The sequence below is a fragment of the Daucus carota genome, chromosome 5 (assembly GCF_001625215.2).
Source record: "Daucus carota subsp. sativus chromosome 5, DH1 v3.0, whole genome shotgun sequence".
Taxonomy (NCBI): Eukaryota; Viridiplantae; Streptophyta; class Magnoliopsida; order Apiales; family Apiaceae; genus Daucus; species Daucus carota.
Window position 1 is genome coordinate 45,921,903 of NC_030385.2, and position 19,857 is coordinate 45,941,759.

Consider the following 19,857-nt stretch of genomic DNA (forward strand, 5'->3'; position numbering starts at 1 on the left):
CCAAGTTACAGTGCTCGCTACAATTACCCACTACAGTATCTGCTCCCGCTACAGTGCGTGGATATCCCAGAACAAATCTCATCATTACAAGGTACAAGGCAAACAGGATAAAAAGCATGCACAAATCCCTAAATGACAAAAAAGACAGTAGCTGCACCAGAACAGACAACCATACTGGGGACTGGGGAGTAGGTATGGACCCGCGTCCGCCACTGTAGCTATAGTAGCGGGTGAAGGCCTATATGAAGGGGTCCCCAGCCAAAGAGGAAGGTAAGTGCAAATTCTCTCTCAAAACTCTCTCTACCAAAGCATATCGCATCATATATTTAGAGTGAAAACTCTCTGATTTCCCTAACTTGTCAAACACATTCCGATCACTTATTATCACGGCGAAGGCGCTTCACGAGACACACCCCGTGCTTCGTTGTTTTGCAGGTTAGGTCTTTATCCAAGTTTCCCGGAACAGTGTATTGGACCCACGACGAGAAAAGGAGTTATCACGATCTATGTTAGATACCAATTATTTTATAACAGTTTTGAATATATTTTTAACTTTTTTACAAATGTATTATGGTTTTTGTTTCTTATATATTACATTAATAGATTTATTACTAACATTAAAAATGGAATTTTTTGGAAGTTGTTGTATCGTGAGTAACGTGTATATTTGATTTTTTGACAAAATACATTCACAAAATTAATTATCTTTAAAAAATCAACCATAATTAGAATATTTGTGTCCAAATTTTTTTGTCTAACTTAAAAATTCTTTGAGAACAATAACTTTACTCCTATACAACAAAATACAACAAAATATTAAAGAAGTTCTTGACCACGAATCAAACAAAATGCTAAAATTCTCCTAGACCACGAACCAAGAGTGTATCCAATAACGGTGAATTTTTATTGCGGAAAAAGAAAACAAAGATCCCATAGCCACAAACGATTGTAGCCCACAAAATATGATCAGACAACAAGGAAAGAAAACGTACAAGACAGCAAGTCACTTAAATATTTCACATGGAATCTTCTTTCTTGATTTAGCATTTTCCAAACGTGCGAATTTAAGTTCACAAATATAAATTCAGACACACACACAGCCACACAGCAGACACACAATTATCTTACAAAACGTACTTATAAACATTAGATATTCTTGGTTTCTTACAACTAGGAAATCAGCAGAGAGTTCCGGGTTGAGTTTGAGTTTGACCATGTTCATGATTTCTGCTCAAACGTTGACCATTTGCAAGGATGCAGCTGGTGTGGCTGGTATGCTCTCTTAATCTTCTTGATCTCCAACACTTTGATTGTATACATTAATGTGTTTCACAAGATTTGCTTTACTTGTTGGTTCAGAGACAATTTTGCTATTGTAAATTATTGTAAATTTGATGAATTCCCACTCGGAAAGTTTTGGAGTTTCTTGATTTTTGCTTTGTTGAAATTTAGATATGGGCAATTGTGATATTTGTGAATTTGGGTTCTTTTTATTGGTGATTCTTGAACATTGAATAATATATGATCTTAAGCCTCAAACTAACATGGTTGGTTTAATTTAATTATGTGTTTGTGTAGTCTGGTTGGTTTGTTTTTTTTCTCGTTCAATTGTACAATTGAGGAGATGGGGTTTACAATAATAATATATGGGAATTGTTTGGAACTAGAGTATGTTGTTGATAATTTGATTATGAGAAATTGAGGCCAACACGAGTTAACTCTGGCTTTCTTGAGATGATCTGACCTCGAGATGAAAGATCATCTCAAAGTAGTTTTATAAGTTGATTCTCTCTTTTTCTGGGCAATGTAAATTCTTACATTACATCTGCCTCTTGCAGGTAACATCTTTGCTTTTGGGCTCTTTATATCACCGATGTAAGTTTTGCTCCATAGTTTTTCAGCGTTTGGCTAGATCTTCTACAACTGGACTTTTAAGGCAAAATAAGAAGAAATCAAGAATTAAGTTTACTGGACACAAATAAATGCAGTTATAATCAGATATGTACAGGTTCTTCTTCGCATAATCACACCTTTTTCTCTATACAATTGCAGACCCACTTTTAGGCGTATTATGAGGAACCAGTGTACGGAAGACTTCTCAGGTCTTCCATATCTATATGCCCTCTTGAACTGCTTGATTTGTGCTTGGTATGGCACGCCATTTATGTCAGATGATAATGTGCTGGTTACTACTGTCAATACAATTGGTGCCATGTTTCAGTTAACTTATGTTATCCTCTACATTGTTTATGCGGAAAAAAGCAAAAAGGTTGGTTGTCCCTGTATCCCAAAATCCAAGTGCATTTGTATTCATCTTCTTCTCTTTATTAGAATTGTTGGTCTGAATATTCTATATGAGTTACTGATTTAAAATTTTGATGTTTCAGTTAAACACTTTTGTGTTGCTGATGGCAATTTTTGGTGTATTTGCAATCATATTATCTGCAAGCTTATTTTTACTAGACCGACCAACACGCCATCTCATCGTTGGATTCTTGACTTGTGCTTCACTGATATCAATGTTTGCTTCCCCATTGTTTATAATCGTAAGTTTTTTCTGCTTGTGTAACTTTCTCTTTGTTTCTGTTTTGAGATTTTGTATCATTCTATCTTACCATCTAATCATCTATGCAAATACAATCATGCTAACTCGGTGTATATTTTTTCACAGAGATTGGTGATTCGAACAAAGAGTGTTGAATTCATGCCCTTTTACCTCTCCCTTTCAACATTCGCGATGAGTGTATCATTCATGTTGTATGGAATCTTCAATTTTGACCCCTTCGTATATGTGAGTTTTCATACCCATCTTTGCTTTCATATGAGCTTTGGTTCTGTTTCTCTGGGTGATATGTTTAATATATGCTCCTTTGTTTAAATTTCAGGTCCCAAATGGAATAGGAACAATTCTAGGATCTGTGCAATTGTTGCTGTTTCTGTATTACGAAAGAAAAGATACGGATCACACTAGAGAACCCTTGATAGAGTCATTTCCGTAAGAAGGTGCCTTGGCTATGTACAATTGTATATCTTATTTGTTTTTACTTGAAAGGAATTTTTTCTCTTGTCGAGAATTCACTCCATTGAAAACCATAGCCATGTTGTTTCTTTTTATGGCATAATCGAGAATGGACAATTATTCATCGGATTTCTGGTTCACTTGCTTGCTCAGTAATCATTGAGCAGGCCATTTCCAATTGGTTATGACTGCTCATGCGTCATTTTTTTCTTGTACTAGCTTCTTTGATATGGTATGTTCGGAATATAGATCCATTAAGCATGGGACTACTTTACCGCAATATGAAAATTTTCTCATATTTGCGTTCATTCAACACCTCTAGGACACTCCTTTTGGAAAGAACAAATATTTAACTGTACCTGTTGATTCATTTGTCTGAAATTTAGCTCGCATTTCTTGCAATATTAGTTTGTGGATTTGGAGATGAGATTGAAGTAGAAGCTTTAAGAAAACAGTCTGAATAGCTATGCTAAGTGTTTATTTTCAGTCTGTTCTGTCAGAATGGATCACTTTTTGTGCTCACCGTGTATCCATTTTAATGTTTTAAACATATTTTTAGATCGCCTGTTTGTGATGTGAAAATTGATTTTACTTCTGTTCTTGCTTTTATAATGGTAGCTTACTAATGAAGTTGAATCAACACATTAGATGAAATGAAGCAGTTCATCAACTTAGTAACTAGGTGCTACAAAGGGATGCATACAAAATGATAAGTGGCCTGAAAACCTCCTAAAGAAGCCCTGTTTATCTTCCCTAGAGGCTACAGCTACCAGAAATTTGTCCATGGCCGAGATCAGATATCTACAGTAATTCCCTCAGAGTTGTCTTCACTATTATATGATCCTGTAAAACACAACCCAGAAACAATTAGAGATCACCGATGATATGATTATATAACTAATGTCACTGATCATGGCATTGTAGGTAGTAGTACCTGGTGATCATGATTAGGGGTTCCCTTCAGGGAGTTCTCCTCGAGAGGTCTCCCTCTTTCATCATAAAGAATAAGCCCACTAAACCTCGGCAACTCACACTTCTCTCCCATAAGTATCGGCCTTTGCCACACCGGTGACACCAAGTCCCGCGTCCTCTGCCACCCCACCCCACGCTCAGCCAAGCCCGTCGAGACCAACAAAGGTCTCACCTTCTCCCTCCTACTTGCAGAACTTCTACTCTCTTCCCACCTACTTGCATTGCTCCATCTCACCGACTTCATCAACACCCTCTTCACCGAACCCCATCTGGCCCTCCTCTGCTCTGGCCATATGTCACCGCCTAGCTCAACGTCTGCATTAACAAGCCTGTTCTTTCGAGCCCTCTTCACCTTGACAACAATGACAATGCACAGGCCAATGACAAGACCAGCAGTGCATATAAACAAGAGGGCTGCCCCTTGTATTGAAAGCTTACATTTATCAACTAAGTTCAACAAACCTTTCATAATTCTTTGCTATAGTCTTTTCACAGAGGAATTTGTGGTGCAACTATAAATATAGAGTGACTCCATTGGGAATGAGATGGTTAATGTGTTCTGCGGTTCACCAGCAAGTAGCCTCTAGCATGTCACGGGGATATTGAAGAATGCTTTAAATTAAGAAATGTGCATCCAAAAAATTTCAAGTTGCTGTAATTAAATCGGCGGTGAATCATTTTCTCATCATGGTGGCTGTTTCACTACATTTAGGTTAGGCTTTATTTTTTTTCCCTTTAAATAGGATAAATATATTAATCAACCAAATCATGCACCATACAGTTCATCACGATGTAATATCTAATCTTAAACGAATGACATGATTCATGAAAAATGGATTAATCAGCGATTGTAAATTAATTATGTTTTTAATTTTAAAGAAAAAAAAAGTTAGTTTTCGATCTATTACATAAATATATAACTTTAGAAAAAATTAAGAAAAATAAAGTTGATAAGTTATTTATTTGAGTAACAGAATTGATTATTATTAATAGAAATTATAAATTAAGTGTTCAAAAAATACAATACCGACTTTAACTTTACATCAATCTTGTTTTAGATTTCAAGTTAATATTCAATTTATTACATTCTAAGTTTAAAAGTCAACCTGACTTGGGTACAAGGACAAAGAGGCTCGTAGTCACCTGGAGCTTCTAACTATGGAAAAAGCAATGCAGCATAACATGCTTTTGGTTTATCTTAAAAGATTGTTTATTGTTTATAAATGAAAATTTTTAATTAATATATACTTAGATAATTTTTTATATTTATAATTTATTGATGTAAAAAATAATAATATAATAATATAATATTATTAATTATTTTTTAAAGTTAGAAGAATCATACTTTTAAATAAAAAGTGGACATTTTTTATCTTAAAATAAAAATTACTTTTTTATCCTCTTGCGTTGCAAAAGAGTGGTTTTTTCCTTAACAAGTTTTATTTTTTATATTTTTTTATACTAAAATTTAAAATAATTAATAAATCACATCATCCAAAAAATTTAAATAATTTAATAATCATAACCTGCTTGTCACTTATAATCCACTGCTTTATCAAATAATAATGAAATTTGATTATAGACTGTCACTTATAATTTACTCCCTCCGTTTCATTATATACGTCCACTTTTGAACAAATCATGCATACTAAGAAAAACTAAACTTTGTAGAAAATTTTCATGTATTATTGTATTTATTGCATTGACCAAGTATAGTATGAAACTCATCTTGGAAATACAAATATTGACTACATTCTATTGAAAATTCTATTGAAAATTGAAATGGACAAATAATTTGAAACAATTTTTTGTTTCTCATGGACATGTAATATGAAACAGAGGGCGTATCAGATTTATCTATTTATTTATTAAATGAATTAGTTGATAAAATTCGGTTTCATATAATTTAAATTGAAAATTTTCTAATTGAAGTCAATTTCAAGTTTATTCAAACTGAATCTTAAATAAATGGAAGCCGTCCGAAATTTTTTATATATACCTATATATATATATATAAAGTCCTACTCCAATAAAAACCAAATTAGCCTAAAAACTAAAAACCAGTTTCTGGACAGTTTTTATCACTATTTTTAACTACAGAAATCACTAATTTGTACATAACATATCACTAATTTATATATAGCATATCTCGCGAATATAAATAAATATATATATACATATATGCAACGTATATGACCATCATCTTCACCCAAATCGTAATAATGGACCTCTTACCACCATTACCAGACGTTTCTATGACTTTCCACCATTGTCTATCATCACCAATAGTCACCAATAGTCACATACACTTTCCATTATAACTTACAAAACTAACGACTACTTCCCATCATCATACAACTTCTCTTGCGGCATCCTACCGCGAAGAACCTTCCTACGGATGAAATTGATCATCTATAATCGATTATCAATAGTTTAGATAAGTAGATTTTCTCAATTTTGATGATAAAAATCTATGCTTAAATACTGTATAAAAACAGTGATTAGTGCAGTATAAATTAGTGATACCCGTAGTTATAAATAGTGGTAGGGAAACTGGTTTCTAGTTTTTATATTAAGAGTGGTTTCTATTTGATCATGAGCCTATATATATATATAATATTGATGTTTTATGTATTTTTTATTATTCAAATTAATAAGTATTATATTTGAAATAAAAATTTACAATTATTTTCTCATAACTTCATAAGTTTTATAAAATAATAACAATAATAATTAACCAAAAGTCTATATAAAATATAGAATTAATAATATATTTGTTAAACTTTATAAATCCAAATCAAAATCGAATAAAGCAAAACTCAACAAAAGCTTCATATAGGCACCAAATAGATTTGATTAATTTACAAGAAACACGACGGCCCGAACTGTTACGGAGCAACGCGAGCTAGGTTGTTCACCAATACACACACCACTCTCCAGGTATACATACATACACACAAAACTTCTCACGCTTCCTTTGTAATCTCAACACCTCAATTGCACGATTATTAGGGTTAGTTTGTATCTATTTTTTTTCAATTTTTAATTGTCGTATGTGTTCTCGTTATTGCAATAATCTGTATTTGACTAATCGTTGTTTGTTTGTGATCACTAATTGCCCCTCGTTGTGTTATTTATTCATCTGTATTGTATAATTTGACTGAAGATATGCGAGTAGGTTCGAGTTTAGACGAGAACAGTTTTAGCGCGAGAACACTCGAAAACAAAAAATTCCGCTTAACTGGAACGAGAACCTTCTTTACTAGTGCTAGTATCTGTATGAGCGATTTTTCGATTGAAATAGGAAACTTATTGCCATTACCCGGGTGAATTATTTGCAACAAACTTGTTAGGGTTCAGTTTGGGATTTTTGTTCTGCTTAATGATTTGGATGACACGTAGTATATATATATATTTTTAGATTGTTTACTAGTGGCTTATGTTAGGAATATTGTGGTTTTATAGATAACTGAAGAGGGGAAATGGCTGGAAGAAACCGTGGTGGACCTCCTTTTGCTATGAAAGGGGCACCTCACGCGGGACTGCCTCCTGGTCATGAACCTCCTTATGGTAGGAATCTTGGTCCGGTGCCGCATCCTGCATTGCTTGATGAGATGAGAGAATCTCAGTATCGGATGGATCACAGACAGCTTCCTCCTCATCCTGCTATAATCGAGGAGCGTCTTGCTGCACAACACCGGGATATTCAAGCTCTTTTAGCTGATAACCAGAGGTTTGCTGCAACTCATGTTGCACTTAAGCAGGAGTTGGAAGTGGCTCAGCATGAGCTTCAACGAACAGATCATGTTGCTCGTGCAATGCACGTAGAGAAGGATATGCAGATGAGGGAGTTAGTTGAAAATGCTGTCAAATTGGAACAAGAACTACATGGGGTGGATGCCATGAGGGCTGAGCTTATGAAGGTACATGCTGATATTAAGGACTTAAGTGCTGATAGACAAAAGCTTACTGCTCAGGTCCAAGCAATGACTCAAGATTTGGGCAGAGCCACTGCCGAGCTGCAGCAGATTCCAGCTGTGAAAGCAGAAATTGAAGGACTAAAGCAGGAGTTGCAGCGAGCCAGGTAATATTCAACACTTATTGTACTTGACAGGTGTTCACGAGTATAAGGCTTGTGAGTTCTGAATTGCAAATGTTTTTAAACCAGTTCTAATTGATATTGTAGTGATATAGAATTGTACACTCTTTTCATCCTTGACCTCATTAATCTGAATAAAAGGGTAAACTAATTTCCATAGTTGGATATGTAGCGGATTAGTAATCCGAGTTTAAGCTTTGCTTCACTTTGACATCTGTTATTGTTGTGATCAAACGTCATGAATGAAGAAAAATGAAGCTTCCGTTAAAGAACTAAAACTGTTTTTTATGGAGATAGAAGTTTAAAATTTACACCAGAGAAAAATGAAGAACAATTTCTAACTGACCGACCAGCTCTAACTAATTATGTATTTATATGTACACATTCTATCTATCATCTATCATGTACACGTATCTGTAACCGAATTTGCTGACATATATAGCTAAGCTGAATTATTCTGGTTATCATAGAATAAAATGATAGGAGTAAAGTTACAGACCCCAGTTTCTTCCAGTGACCGTACTGAACTAGCCAACTTAAAAGATGCATCTGCCACAGCTTGGAGAATTTTGACACTGTGGAGTGTGGACTGCTTTTTGGATTTCCGGCTGATAGGCGAAGAGCCGAGAAGGAGCAAATAGCCTGAGATTCTCTAGTTTTAGGGCAAGCTGCCCATTAGTTTAAGTAAAATGCCTTGACCAGCCATATTATCAACATAGTGTAGCACATGTTGCCACTTGCAAAGCTTCAAAATGATATAATCTTGGTGAATGCATTAATTGGCTAAGTTTTTGTAAAGAATAAGCTAAGTCTAGTCGGGTATCAGTAAATAAAATGAGTTTTCCAACCAGAGGTCGGTTACATAGTTGTTCACCTTAATGTTCATGCATCGTTCTTTCGTCTTTTTCATATCTTCTAGTTCTTTCTACACCTTCTAATGCATTATTTCAATTATCCAAGTCCACAAACAACTAATCTTACTACAAAAGTAGTTTCACCATGATTATTAATGTTCATCTTCTGTTGCCTAATAGGACTACAATTGAGTATGAGAAAAAGGGATATGCGGAAAATTATGAGCATGGTCAAATGATGGAGAAGAAGTTAGTTTCGATGGCTCGAGAGTTGGAAAAACTTCGTGCTGAGATGGCTAATGCAGAAAAAAGGGCTCGTGCTGCTGCTGCTGTTGGTAATCCAGGTATGTTATTTCCTTTTTAAGTCAGCATGATGTCCTTCTAGTTTATTGAATTGACATGCTTTTTGTATTTATCTTCCTGGAATGCTTGCCATATGCAGAGCTTTAATATAGACTTGCAGTATTGGATAGTTAGGTCTTATGTTTGATGTCGTCTGAAATGAAAATATTTTTGCTTAAGAGATTTTCAAAGACGCTTGAACATCTAAGGCTCATGTTCTTTCCTGATTTATTTCTCTTTCAGCTTTATGATCTGAAGTTGATTTGTATGCATTCAGGTGCAGGTTATAATGGAGGTTATGTCAATCCTGAAGCTGGTTATGCCACAAATGCTTATCATGCTTCATATGGCATGAATCCCATGAATCCCATGAATCCTGTAAGTTTCTGTTTTTAGTATAGTGCCAATGTGCCATGTAGTTCCCTGTGAGCTTCTCCTATTTAAAATGTTTATGTAGAATAATAATTCACTCTTATTTCACACATCAGGTGCAGGCTAGTGGAGAAGGTTATTCTCAATATGGACCTGGACCTGGGCAGTGGGGTGCCTATGATGCACAACGAGCTCAGGGACACAGATAGAGTGCTCCGTGCCATGCTGATCTCTTGATTTCTTGCTATGCACTGGTATTTAAAATGAAAACTTAGATTTGGCTTTGAATTGCTATCTCATGAAATGACATCTAGACTAATATTCTCATATTTTTTGGGAATTGTAATCTATGAGACCGAATTTTGCAGTTGATATTTATTTAGTATTTGCATATGAATGTTTATGAAGTTGAAAGTTCATGCCCGTCTTCTACTTATGTGTTTGAATGTGTGATGGAATCTCTTATTTATAATAATAGGAACTCATAATGGACACTTAAGTATCTGTGAATTCAGCTATTTGCTAGATTTTTCTGCTGTATTCAGTTATGCTGTTTGTAAAATATTAGGTAGTAAAAATTATTTTTCCGCAAGCTGCAATAAAATGCTCGCTTATCTGATAATCCTAGTAGGCAATTGCTATTGATTAGTTTTAAAATCACTGATTTCCTAGTGGCCGCTTTAACTTTTTTTTTCAATGATATTGGAGTATACCGTGTATTGATGTGAAATTGCTCCAGTTCGGTTTTCTTCACTTATCTCGTGTCCGAAGAGGCACTCTCGGTAGACACTATTGGCGTTTCTTATGAAATTTTAACGAACTGACTTTTGTGGTGGACTTTCATTCAGTATTCTTTTCACTTGTAGTTTTTAGGTGCAGAATTTTCCTCTTTTGAAATATAGGCTTTCTTTTCTGAAGCTAGAGATTTGTTTGCTCTAACCAATAGTTAGATGCCAGCGGTTTACCATGTTAATATGCTATTCAGGCGAAGCTTGTTAACTAAATAGTGAGCTCTATCTTTTGTGCTGGATGGTGAGTGCATAGAACTAAATGTTCAGAGTTGCCTTAAATATATGAGGTATGGTGATTATGTTCACCACCAGACACAGGACATTCAGCATCAAAGTGTACTTTTAGCAATATAGCTGAAGCATCTGATGATGGAGCGCAGCATTGCATTTAGAGTTTCTATGCTGTAGCTGATTAATATTATGCCAATTCTGACTCTACATCAAATCCTTGAGCGTTGATGCCTTTTGGCGCAATTTTGAATTCCTCTGCCAATTGTGGCTCTACTTAAGTCTCTTGAGTGTTGATGCTTTCTGGCGCAATTTCTGCAATGTAGAGGATTGTTAAGCGTCTTTAGTGTTCTGTTGGTGTTGGAGAAAGCAGTATATATATTATAATTTGTTCACATGAGAAATATCATTTTTGCCTCACATTTTCATTTCTGCCTAAACCTTATATGTTATGATCCGTAGAAGCCATATTTTTCATTTGATGGAGGATAATCTTTGACTTCAATAGGTTCAATTCTTACTGGGTTAACTAGAGTGCTACCCTGCTTCTCTTGTGCTGTTTGTGTACAGGGAATGATCTTATGTTTCAAGAGAAGTATGAATAGTAAGTTTGGCTTTGTGTAGTTGTTTGTTCTGGGATTTTGTTTCCAAATAATTTTGTGGAAGCTATAGAGTACATTCTTTTAGTGATCATATACATAGTCTGGCTAAATTATGGTTTTTGCAATCTGGTAATGCTTGTTGTTAGATTGCTTGAATCATTGCTCAATAGTAATACATTTTGCATACATTTCTTCTAGCCTACATATATTTGTGTAGCCGTATGCGACTTACTCTTGGCTAGCAGAGAAAGGATTTCAAGTAACCAATCCCTATGAGCTCAGAGTAAGCTAAGAGGTTCCAAGTAGTATATTCTATTTTTATTTCTTTTCTAGGTGTTCTAGAAATTCGTTTTGGCGCTGCCTACTAGCACAACCAGCAAACATTGGAATGCTGAAGAAAATTAAAGTTCTATGCTAGTTAAATTAGGTGTTTGAAATCTTTACTAGCAAATGATGAGCCTTGTAAGAGTATATTTGATTATTTGGAGAGCCTAATCTGAATGTTTTTTTTCAGATTATTGTTCTTTTGGTCCTAGGCCAGTTTGGCTTGTCTGGTTTTTATCAAAATTAAAAGGGAGCAAGAACCTGATTTCAGCTAAGAACTTACCCTATAAAAGAAATATTTGACCCTTTTTAAGCATGTCCCCATCAACTTCAGCTGATAAGTTGGAGGATATTTTCTCGTAGTTCCATGATCAATCTCAAAATCGGTCTGTATCAGCTCTATGCATCAGTAATATTGGTATTTATCCGCCCCATTCTTTCCTCTGCCCAGTGCCACTAGCAGTAGGCTTCATATGTTTTTTTCCTGAATATTCCATGAAGCCTTCCCACATGTTGGTGCTGGAGCACTGGTAGCAACTGCTATTTTTTGTCTTTAATAGTATTTGTGACTTCAGTTGGTTATATTGGACGTACAAATACTGTCATGCTTTTTTCTTCGATGGAGGTTTAAGATGAGGTTTCAGAAAAACAGTGAATTTAATTTAAGGAGTAAAATCGTGGTCTCAGTTTGTTTAGATTACAGAAGTCAGTTTCAAGGGGATCTTTTTTATTGGATTATGTGGTAAGAAGTCTTCTTCGACAGTGGAGCTGCTTGCTGTTGCACCCAGTCAAGTAAGTGACAACTTCCTCTAAGCATTTGACATTGATTTATTTCTTTTCTGATTTTTGAGCTTGCATTTTTTACCTATCTGGTACGTCGATTTTTAGGGTTTTTTAATTTGAGTTTTTGACAAGGGACAGATAATTTTCAATAATATTCGAAGTTCCAAGATCGGTTAATTCTTTATTTTATGCTAGTCAATGTTTTTTACTAGGTTTCAGATTTATGTGGCGACAACTGAAAGCATGGTCAGTTTCAGGGAACTAAGATTTTTTTATTTTTTTGAACCTATACCAGCTAACCAGCATGTATATTATAAGTATCTTGAGTGAAGTCTCACTCCTTCCCTCCCTTTGGATCTGCTTTATACCCGCATCTTATTTGGATTCTTCGACCATTTACCCTAAACTAATTTAATGGGTTAGTAATTGAAGGTCCAAACGTGTGAATTCTTAGTTACAGGTAACAGGCCCTATTTGGAAATTAGAGGTTTTGGACAAAATTAGAGGTTTGAGGTATTTTAGAGGTTTGACCACTAGAATAAGCTAATATTTGTGTTTGGTAGTTAGCGGATTGAAATAGAGATTTGGATCTAAAAGGTTAATTTTGAAAAAGCTACTTTGAGGAGCTTTTTGAGTTGGAGGTTTTGGTTTGTGTCAGAAAAAGTTAATCAATCAGCTATTTACCAAACAGTTTTACGAGAAATCGCTAATTTAATCCGCTAGTCTAAACATCTATTTCAGTCAGCTAGTCAAAACATCTAATTCAATCCGCTCACAGCTAACCGCTAATCCCCAAACAGGACCACAATATTTGTTAAAAAAATATTTAGCTAGGAGATTGTGAATGATTGTGGACAGATGTGCATGATATTGCACTTTAATACCATATACCCGCAAGTTAGTAAATGTGTTTTGGTGTGGGTCGAGTTGGTGTTGGGTACTTGGGTGAACAAATCCTGCTCGTAAATTCAACCGAGCCAAAACTTTAATGTTTTAGATTACCTAGCCCGCACATGTTATATCATTATAAACTCCCTCCGTCCCTTTGAGTAGGAGAGGGTTTGACACACATTTAAAGGCTTCTATAAAGTATAGTTTCATAAATTATTTTAATTTTTATTTCTTCTGAATAAATCTTTAATGTTTAAAACTTTTATTCAGAAGCAAATTTTTTCAAAAATAAGTTATAGAACTATAATTTATAGAAGCCTTAAAATGCGTGCCAAACAATCTAAAAGAACTATATAGAAATGAGTGGGATGGAGGGAATATCAAATATCAATAATATATATATATATATATATAGGCACTTGCTCAAATGAGAACTTTCTTAAAATGAGAACCGTGAGAACTTTTCTAATTTATCAATATCTCATTCATTTGAAGGGCCCCGCTAGGGGCACCTTCACAAAAAATGTATATAATTAAGGTCTCCACCTAGCTAGCCGAAAAAAAAAATAAAAAAAAAAAATCACTGATGACGTGGCAGTGGACTTTTTTTTTTGAATTTTTTTGATTTTTTTTTTTTGACTAGTTAGGGAGAGACTAGTTTTATATACACTTTTTATATTGGGTACCCACTAGTTTGATGTTTAGATTAGTCAAAATATGATAAATTAAGGAAGTTCTCACGGTTCTCATTTTAAGAAGTTCTCACTGGAGTAACCCTCTATATATATATATATATATATATATATATATATATATATATATATATATAGGGATAAGATCAAATAAAAACTTTTTTAAGTTACAAACTTACAAACTTTTTTTTATTCTCCCATCGTGTTAATCCTTAGTTATATAAAATATCTATGTTGAAAATTCTTCAAAAAACATCATAATTTTTAAAAATAACGCGTAAATAAATCGCGTTTTCAACACATTTATAACTTGGGTTCAACGTCGGGTGTTGAACACTAATTATCATTGTGTTGAATATATCTAAAAAGATGTTTAAACTATATCTCCGGGGTTTGGGTAGGATCTAGAAACATAAATATTAATTATATAACCTGTTTACCTTAGTTCTTACATTTAAAAATTGGTTTATGTACTTCTCCACCACTATTTTAATCGATGTTCAACAAAATATGTTAAAAAAATGTTGAACTCAAGTTATATATGTGTTGAACAAAAAAAGTTTGTAAGTTTGTAAGTTTGTACCAGAACCCTCCCCTATATATATATATATATATATATTAAAATATTAGTTAATGATATATATTATATTATACTAATAAGTGTATTAGTTTATAGCCTTAATATATAAAATATAAGTATATAATTAATTATATATGAATTTGGTTATTTTGGATAACTAGAAACCAACTTTGGGTTGATATATTATATATTACATGTTTAAGTAACTATATGTATACAGTACTAGCATGTACATGTGTATGTATGAAACTATGAATATATTCTTAATATTGATCTCAAAAAAAAATTTAATTTAATTTTAACAAAATACATACTAGATTTGAATATGTTAGTGAAGAGATTAATCTTAAATACTCTTTAGTATTCATAAAGTTGCTAATATAAATATTATATCTAATATGTTCATGAATAAATTTGACTCCTAGATCTAGATCTTTGATATTATGCTTAGAATTAATAGTAGGGATGTTATATTTTAATCTGTAATCGATGTTATTAAACCCCCATCCTTTCTTTTTATCTATACAGCTAGCTAATACAATAAATATTTTACACATGCAAGTGTATGCATGTCATTGTATATATGTGTGTGTAGTTTATGTATATAATTATCATCATGACCTCTCCAGTGCAGTTAAATTTTTGAACTCTTAACCTTTGTTTGTACTTGGTGGCTTCAAATTTAATGATATAAATAAATATATTTTATAAGTTCTTGAAGGAACTTGAATTGTAGATCATATGATAGAAAGCTTAGAACTTATAGTTTTAATATCAAATTGTAATATGTAATTGATGATATTTGTACCCTAAATCCTTTTTTTCTTTATCTATGAAACTGCCTTATAAATATTAAATTTTATTATATTGTTGATAGGGTTTGAACTCACTTGAAGTATGTACTACCGCCTGAGTATGGATTATAACCATGTTGGTTATGATAAAATTGTATAGATATATATATATATTAAGTGTATTAGCTTATTATATCTTACCATTTATTTATGAAATTGTGTTTCTGTTTATATTTTTCATGGACCTTTCATTGGCTGCTATCTTGGTTGGAGTTGGGTACGGCCGATCCAAGTAATGAACTTGATTTCTTGCTCTTATATTTTGGGGGGGACCTGCCTTCTGGTATGGGGACTCGCGAAAACTCTTTTATTCTTGCAATCTTGGTGTCTTCAACCACTATTTCTCCGGCGATCTTCATATTTCTTTCATGTGTATAATTGTTTATTTGCTAATATCAATATTAATAATGATCTATTATATTTATATCTCTATATGTTAGGATATAAATTTAATATATTATAGTTTTCCTGACCATCTTCTATCTGATTATTATATAGTTTGTTATATTATAGTATACATCTATATCATTTACTTAACTTAGTTCATTGTGACTGTTTGGTGCTTAATTTGTTATAGCTATACATGTTTATATATTATTATTGGTAATGTTATTTATATACCTTAATATAAAATACTTTGGGGGTTGTTCCACATTCCCATTGAACCTGCCTTCTGGTATGGGGACTCGCGGGAACTCTTTTATTCTGGCAATCTTGGTGTCTTCAACCACTATTTCTCCGGCGATCTTCATATTTCTTTCATGTGTATAATTGTTTATTTGTTAATATCAATATTAATGATGATCTATTATATTTATATCTGTATATGTTAGGAGATAAATTTAATATATTATAGTTTACCTGACCTGACCTGACCATCTTCTATCTGATTATTATATGGTTTGTTATATGATAGTTTACATATATATCATTTACTTAATTTAGTTCATGGTGACTGTCTGGTGCTTAATTTGTTATAGCTATACATGTTTATATATTATTATTGGTAACATTATTTATATACCTTAATATTATTTTATATATGTCGTGTCCGGTATCCCCATATGTCTGATTGTCTAATCTTACTATTCTTGTACTACACACCTGTAGAACTAAGAGAGACAACAATTACAATTTTTAAAAATTAAATCTTGGTAATATGTGGGGAGTTTAACACTTATATAGGGATTAGACACCATAATTTTATAACCTGGTGGACCAAGGCAACAAATGGGCTCACTATAATTAAGCTACATATTTTAAACTACTAGCCCCGTATATAAAACATATATAAATAGATACACTAATTTACTTTTCTTTAAATATATTATAGTACATTTATAAAAATTCTCTTCTATATTCACTTCCGCTCCCTTACAGTTTTGTTCGATTTTTGATCACATTGGTTCGGTTTCTGTCTAAAGTAGCTACAGAATTGTGGCTCAGAAGCCAGGTTTGGTTGTACTATCAACAAAATGCCCGTATCATAAATTTAATAATATATATTGTTTTTATATAATATTAAAAAAATATATTGTTTATATTAACAAAATAACTGAATGTGTGGTCTAGTTAGTTTATCTATAATATATTATTAATGCTGAACAAGAGATCGATGGTTGTCTGTCTTATCTTGTATAGTCGGTTAACATAATATTCATTATATGTATCATGGTAACATTATTGTTAAAGTTTTATTTCAGATCAAGCAGATATATATTCCTTCCAACAGTCTTTTAACAAATATTAGGAGTTTTACAATTATAATTTGACAAGAAATTATTCTCTGTGAATAAGATTTTGAAGTATATATAATTTTTTTTATTACTCTTTGGTCTGCAATGCAATGTATATTTAGACCCGTGCTTGTATGATTTATTAAGTCTTTTCTTTTAAACTTTAATCCCCAAACTTACCGTTGTATTATTGTCAAAGTGGTTTCTGTAAATATTTGGATTGGTACCGCTTTCATAAATAGATTCAGTTTGACCTACAAAATTGGCCTAACTGACCATGCTTGCCGGTAGTGCCCTGCAAGACATCCATATTCAGTCGATGTCCAATCTGCGTGCTTGATATGGTTGGGTCCCTGTTCTAGAGTTTTACTCCTGTACTCTAATTAGATGGGCTTCCCTGCTATATGTGGAAAGCTGGGGCTGGTATTTATCCAATTTTGGACATCTTATTGTGAGAGAACTTTATTTTCTTGCTGCTATATCGTTTTTTTTTGTCTGTGTGCATGTTTTTGGTTTCGTATATTACCTTCGCGCTTGTGAACTTGATGAGTTTATTCTGACTCCCGATTTGGTTTCGTCGTTACTTTGTGATATACTTTTTACTTTTGTTTTCAGTTGCATAATACATGTCTCGTGTTGCTAATGATGTGTTAACTAGTCTTAAGCATTTCCTCTCATATTTAACATCTTCCACTTTTTTCTTGTAACAGGGTCCCTCAGGTTTGCAGCGACAAATAGGATCTCTTGGAGATGCGGCAATGAGCTTTCCTGCCAGAGTCCATCATAATGGTTCCATGGTATGACAGTATGTGCTCGCACTTGTTCTTTTCTTTGCGAAAAATAATGTCTATTTATAATGTCATTTTAGTCTTTGGTCCATATGAGATGAGATTATGTCTTTATGGGACCTTAAGATTTTAGTACAAATTATCTGAACTATGTAATTAGGTCTCTTCATTTTTTTAATTCATCTTATTTTGCCATTTTTAGTCTGGAAGAAATGTGTTACAATGATGTTTATGTTACACAAATCATACAGAGTCGATCTACTGCTATTTGATTTACCCTGTTTTGGTGTCATTCCATAATTCTTCTTGGACTGATGGACGATATCTTGAAAAAAGCGTGCAATGTAGAAAGAAATTAAATGTAATCGAGCTAAAGTCACGGATAATCTTTAAGGGAATTAGCTATTTGAACCAATAAACCTGTAGTTTAAATTGACTACGTCCTCGTTTTTGTAATCTAAACCAGATCACTAGTGTTGCATTTCTTCAAGTCCCTGTAAAATTAGTTCTGTACTCCTTATGTTCTGTGCACTCAGATACCCAGCCTATTTGCAGATTTAATATTGGAGTTTCCATATTTGGGTAGTTTTTCCCAAATGATGTGGACAGACAGATGGCTAGTTTTAATTGGGTGGTTTATTTGCATACAAGGGTTCTCATTGTTATTAGTGTGAGTAGATACAATCATACATTCACAAGTAGATTTGAGAAAAGAATTTGGGATTTGGGAACACTTTTTGGGGGTACCTAGCATTTTCCTTATATACTAGGGGTTGTTTTGTAGACAAATCATGGAGTCTATCTACTGCCTTTAGGCTTACCTATGTTAGCTGTTCTTCCATAAATATGGTTGGAAGTGGTGAAACCCTTGAGATTTCAATATAGAAAGAACAATATGTGCTTTAGCTAAACTTGTGCAGATTCACAAAGAAAAGCAGCTATTTTACATTTATTTCCTGTAGCTCAAATGTGTACATCCTCATTACTCTTACCTAAACTATAAATCATGAGTCTTGGGTAAATCCTCTTTTAATTGACCAAGATTACCTGAATCTTTGCGATTTCTGTACACTGTTATGTTATGCTTGTATATCCCGAGATCCTAAATGGATGTCAGAAATTCATATCTACTAAACATTTAGATGCAAGTAGTTGATTTTTATTTTTTGCACTAAAGTAAATTGACATTTATTTATGTATCTTAGCAGGCTGCTAATGCTATAAAGACGGAGGCATACAGATTTTGATATCCATGGGCTCTCACATCATTTCCTTGGAAAGATATTAAATCACCACGGGACACTTTAAATTCCTCTAGCTTCGTCCCATTTAAGCCAATGGAGTAATATAAATATTAAAATCTCTATAGCATGAGGTAAACATGAAGTATAAATGGGGATGAATTCAACAGATAAATGGTAAAACTAGTTTAGACGAAGTAGATAGGCGGGTTTCTTAGAAAGTCACCATAACTAGTTTAACCTGATCAGGAATTGCATTTGGATTATATTCTGAACAGGGCAATTTTATTTGTATTAACGTTGCTTACATCCTGCTTGATATAAGATGTCTTGCGGAGTTGTTGCTCAGAACGAAATAAAAATGATAAAAAAGTTGAAAATAAGATCGAAGAAATTTTCCCAATTTTTTCTCTATTGTAGAAGAGGACGTTTAACAAAAATGACACAAGGGGGAGAAAAATATTCAAAAACATTTGTAAGATTTTCTCTTCCAATCTTCTCATTTTTGGGAAGAAAATTGCGTAGGTTTTTTGTTGGAATATATTTTCTTTATTTTCTCTTTGAATATGGGATTAAGATCATGACTTGTAAAGAAAATTATGAAGTTTGTTAACTTTGTTATGTATGCTTATGTTTTGACTGGGAAACATGGCTGATGGCACTATGGCAGAAGGTAGTGTCGATGTTTC

General features: G+C 33.3%; 3 protein-coding genes across 5 annotated transcripts; 2 read left to right on the plus strand and 1 right to left on the minus strand.

Annotated features, from left to right (window-relative positions):
- Positions 1-1,037: 1,037 nt before the first annotated feature.
- Positions 1,038-3,234, plus strand: LOC108223965 (bidirectional sugar transporter SWEET2). Its single transcript, XM_017398451.2, has 6 exons — positions 1,038-1,272; positions 1,839-1,875; positions 2,053-2,269; positions 2,388-2,546; positions 2,672-2,791; positions 2,886-3,234. The coding sequence occupies exons 1-6, from the start codon at positions 1,215-1,217 to the stop codon at positions 2,997-2,999; spliced, it is 705 nt and encodes a 234-aa protein (XP_017253940.1). The 5' UTR covers positions 1,038-1,214; the 3' UTR covers positions 3,000-3,234.
- A 445-nt stretch (positions 3,235-3,679) lies between these two features.
- LOC108222600 (uncharacterized) lies at positions 3,680-4,520 on the minus strand. Its single transcript, XM_017396495.2, has 2 exons — positions 3,954-4,520; positions 3,680-3,862 (listed from the first exon to the last, which is right to left on the minus strand). Exons 1-2 carry the CDS (start codon positions 4,458-4,460, stop codon positions 3,821-3,823), a joined length of 549 nt encoding a protein of 182 aa, XP_017251984.1. The 5' UTR covers positions 4,461-4,520; the 3' UTR covers positions 3,680-3,820.
- Positions 4,521-6,810: 2,290 nt separating this feature from the next.
- LOC108219938 (protein FLX-like 1) lies at positions 6,811-19,551 on the plus strand. Of its 3 annotated transcripts, XR_001806638.2 has the most exons (7): positions 6,811-6,931; positions 7,457-8,075; positions 9,125-9,288; positions 9,564-9,664; positions 9,775-9,912; positions 17,850-17,936; positions 19,133-19,551. XR_001806638.2 is itself a non-coding variant. In XM_017393537.2 (5 exons), exons 2-5 carry the CDS (start codon positions 7,474-7,476, stop codon positions 9,865-9,867), a joined length of 960 nt encoding a protein of 319 aa, XP_017249026.1. In that variant the 5' UTR covers positions 6,811-6,931; positions 7,457-7,473; the 3' UTR covers positions 9,868-10,081. The 3 variants fall into 3 exon arrangements, 2 of the variants coding, with proteins under 2 accessions (XP_017249026.1, XP_063950190.1); XM_017393537.2 differs by lacking the exons at positions 17,850-17,936; positions 19,133-19,551 and having other exon boundaries at positions 9,775-10,081; XM_064094120.1 differs by lacking the exons at positions 17,850-17,936; positions 19,133-19,551 and having other exon boundaries at positions 6,855-7,004; positions 9,775-10,081.
- The last annotated feature ends 306 nt before the right edge of the window (positions 19,552-19,857 follow it).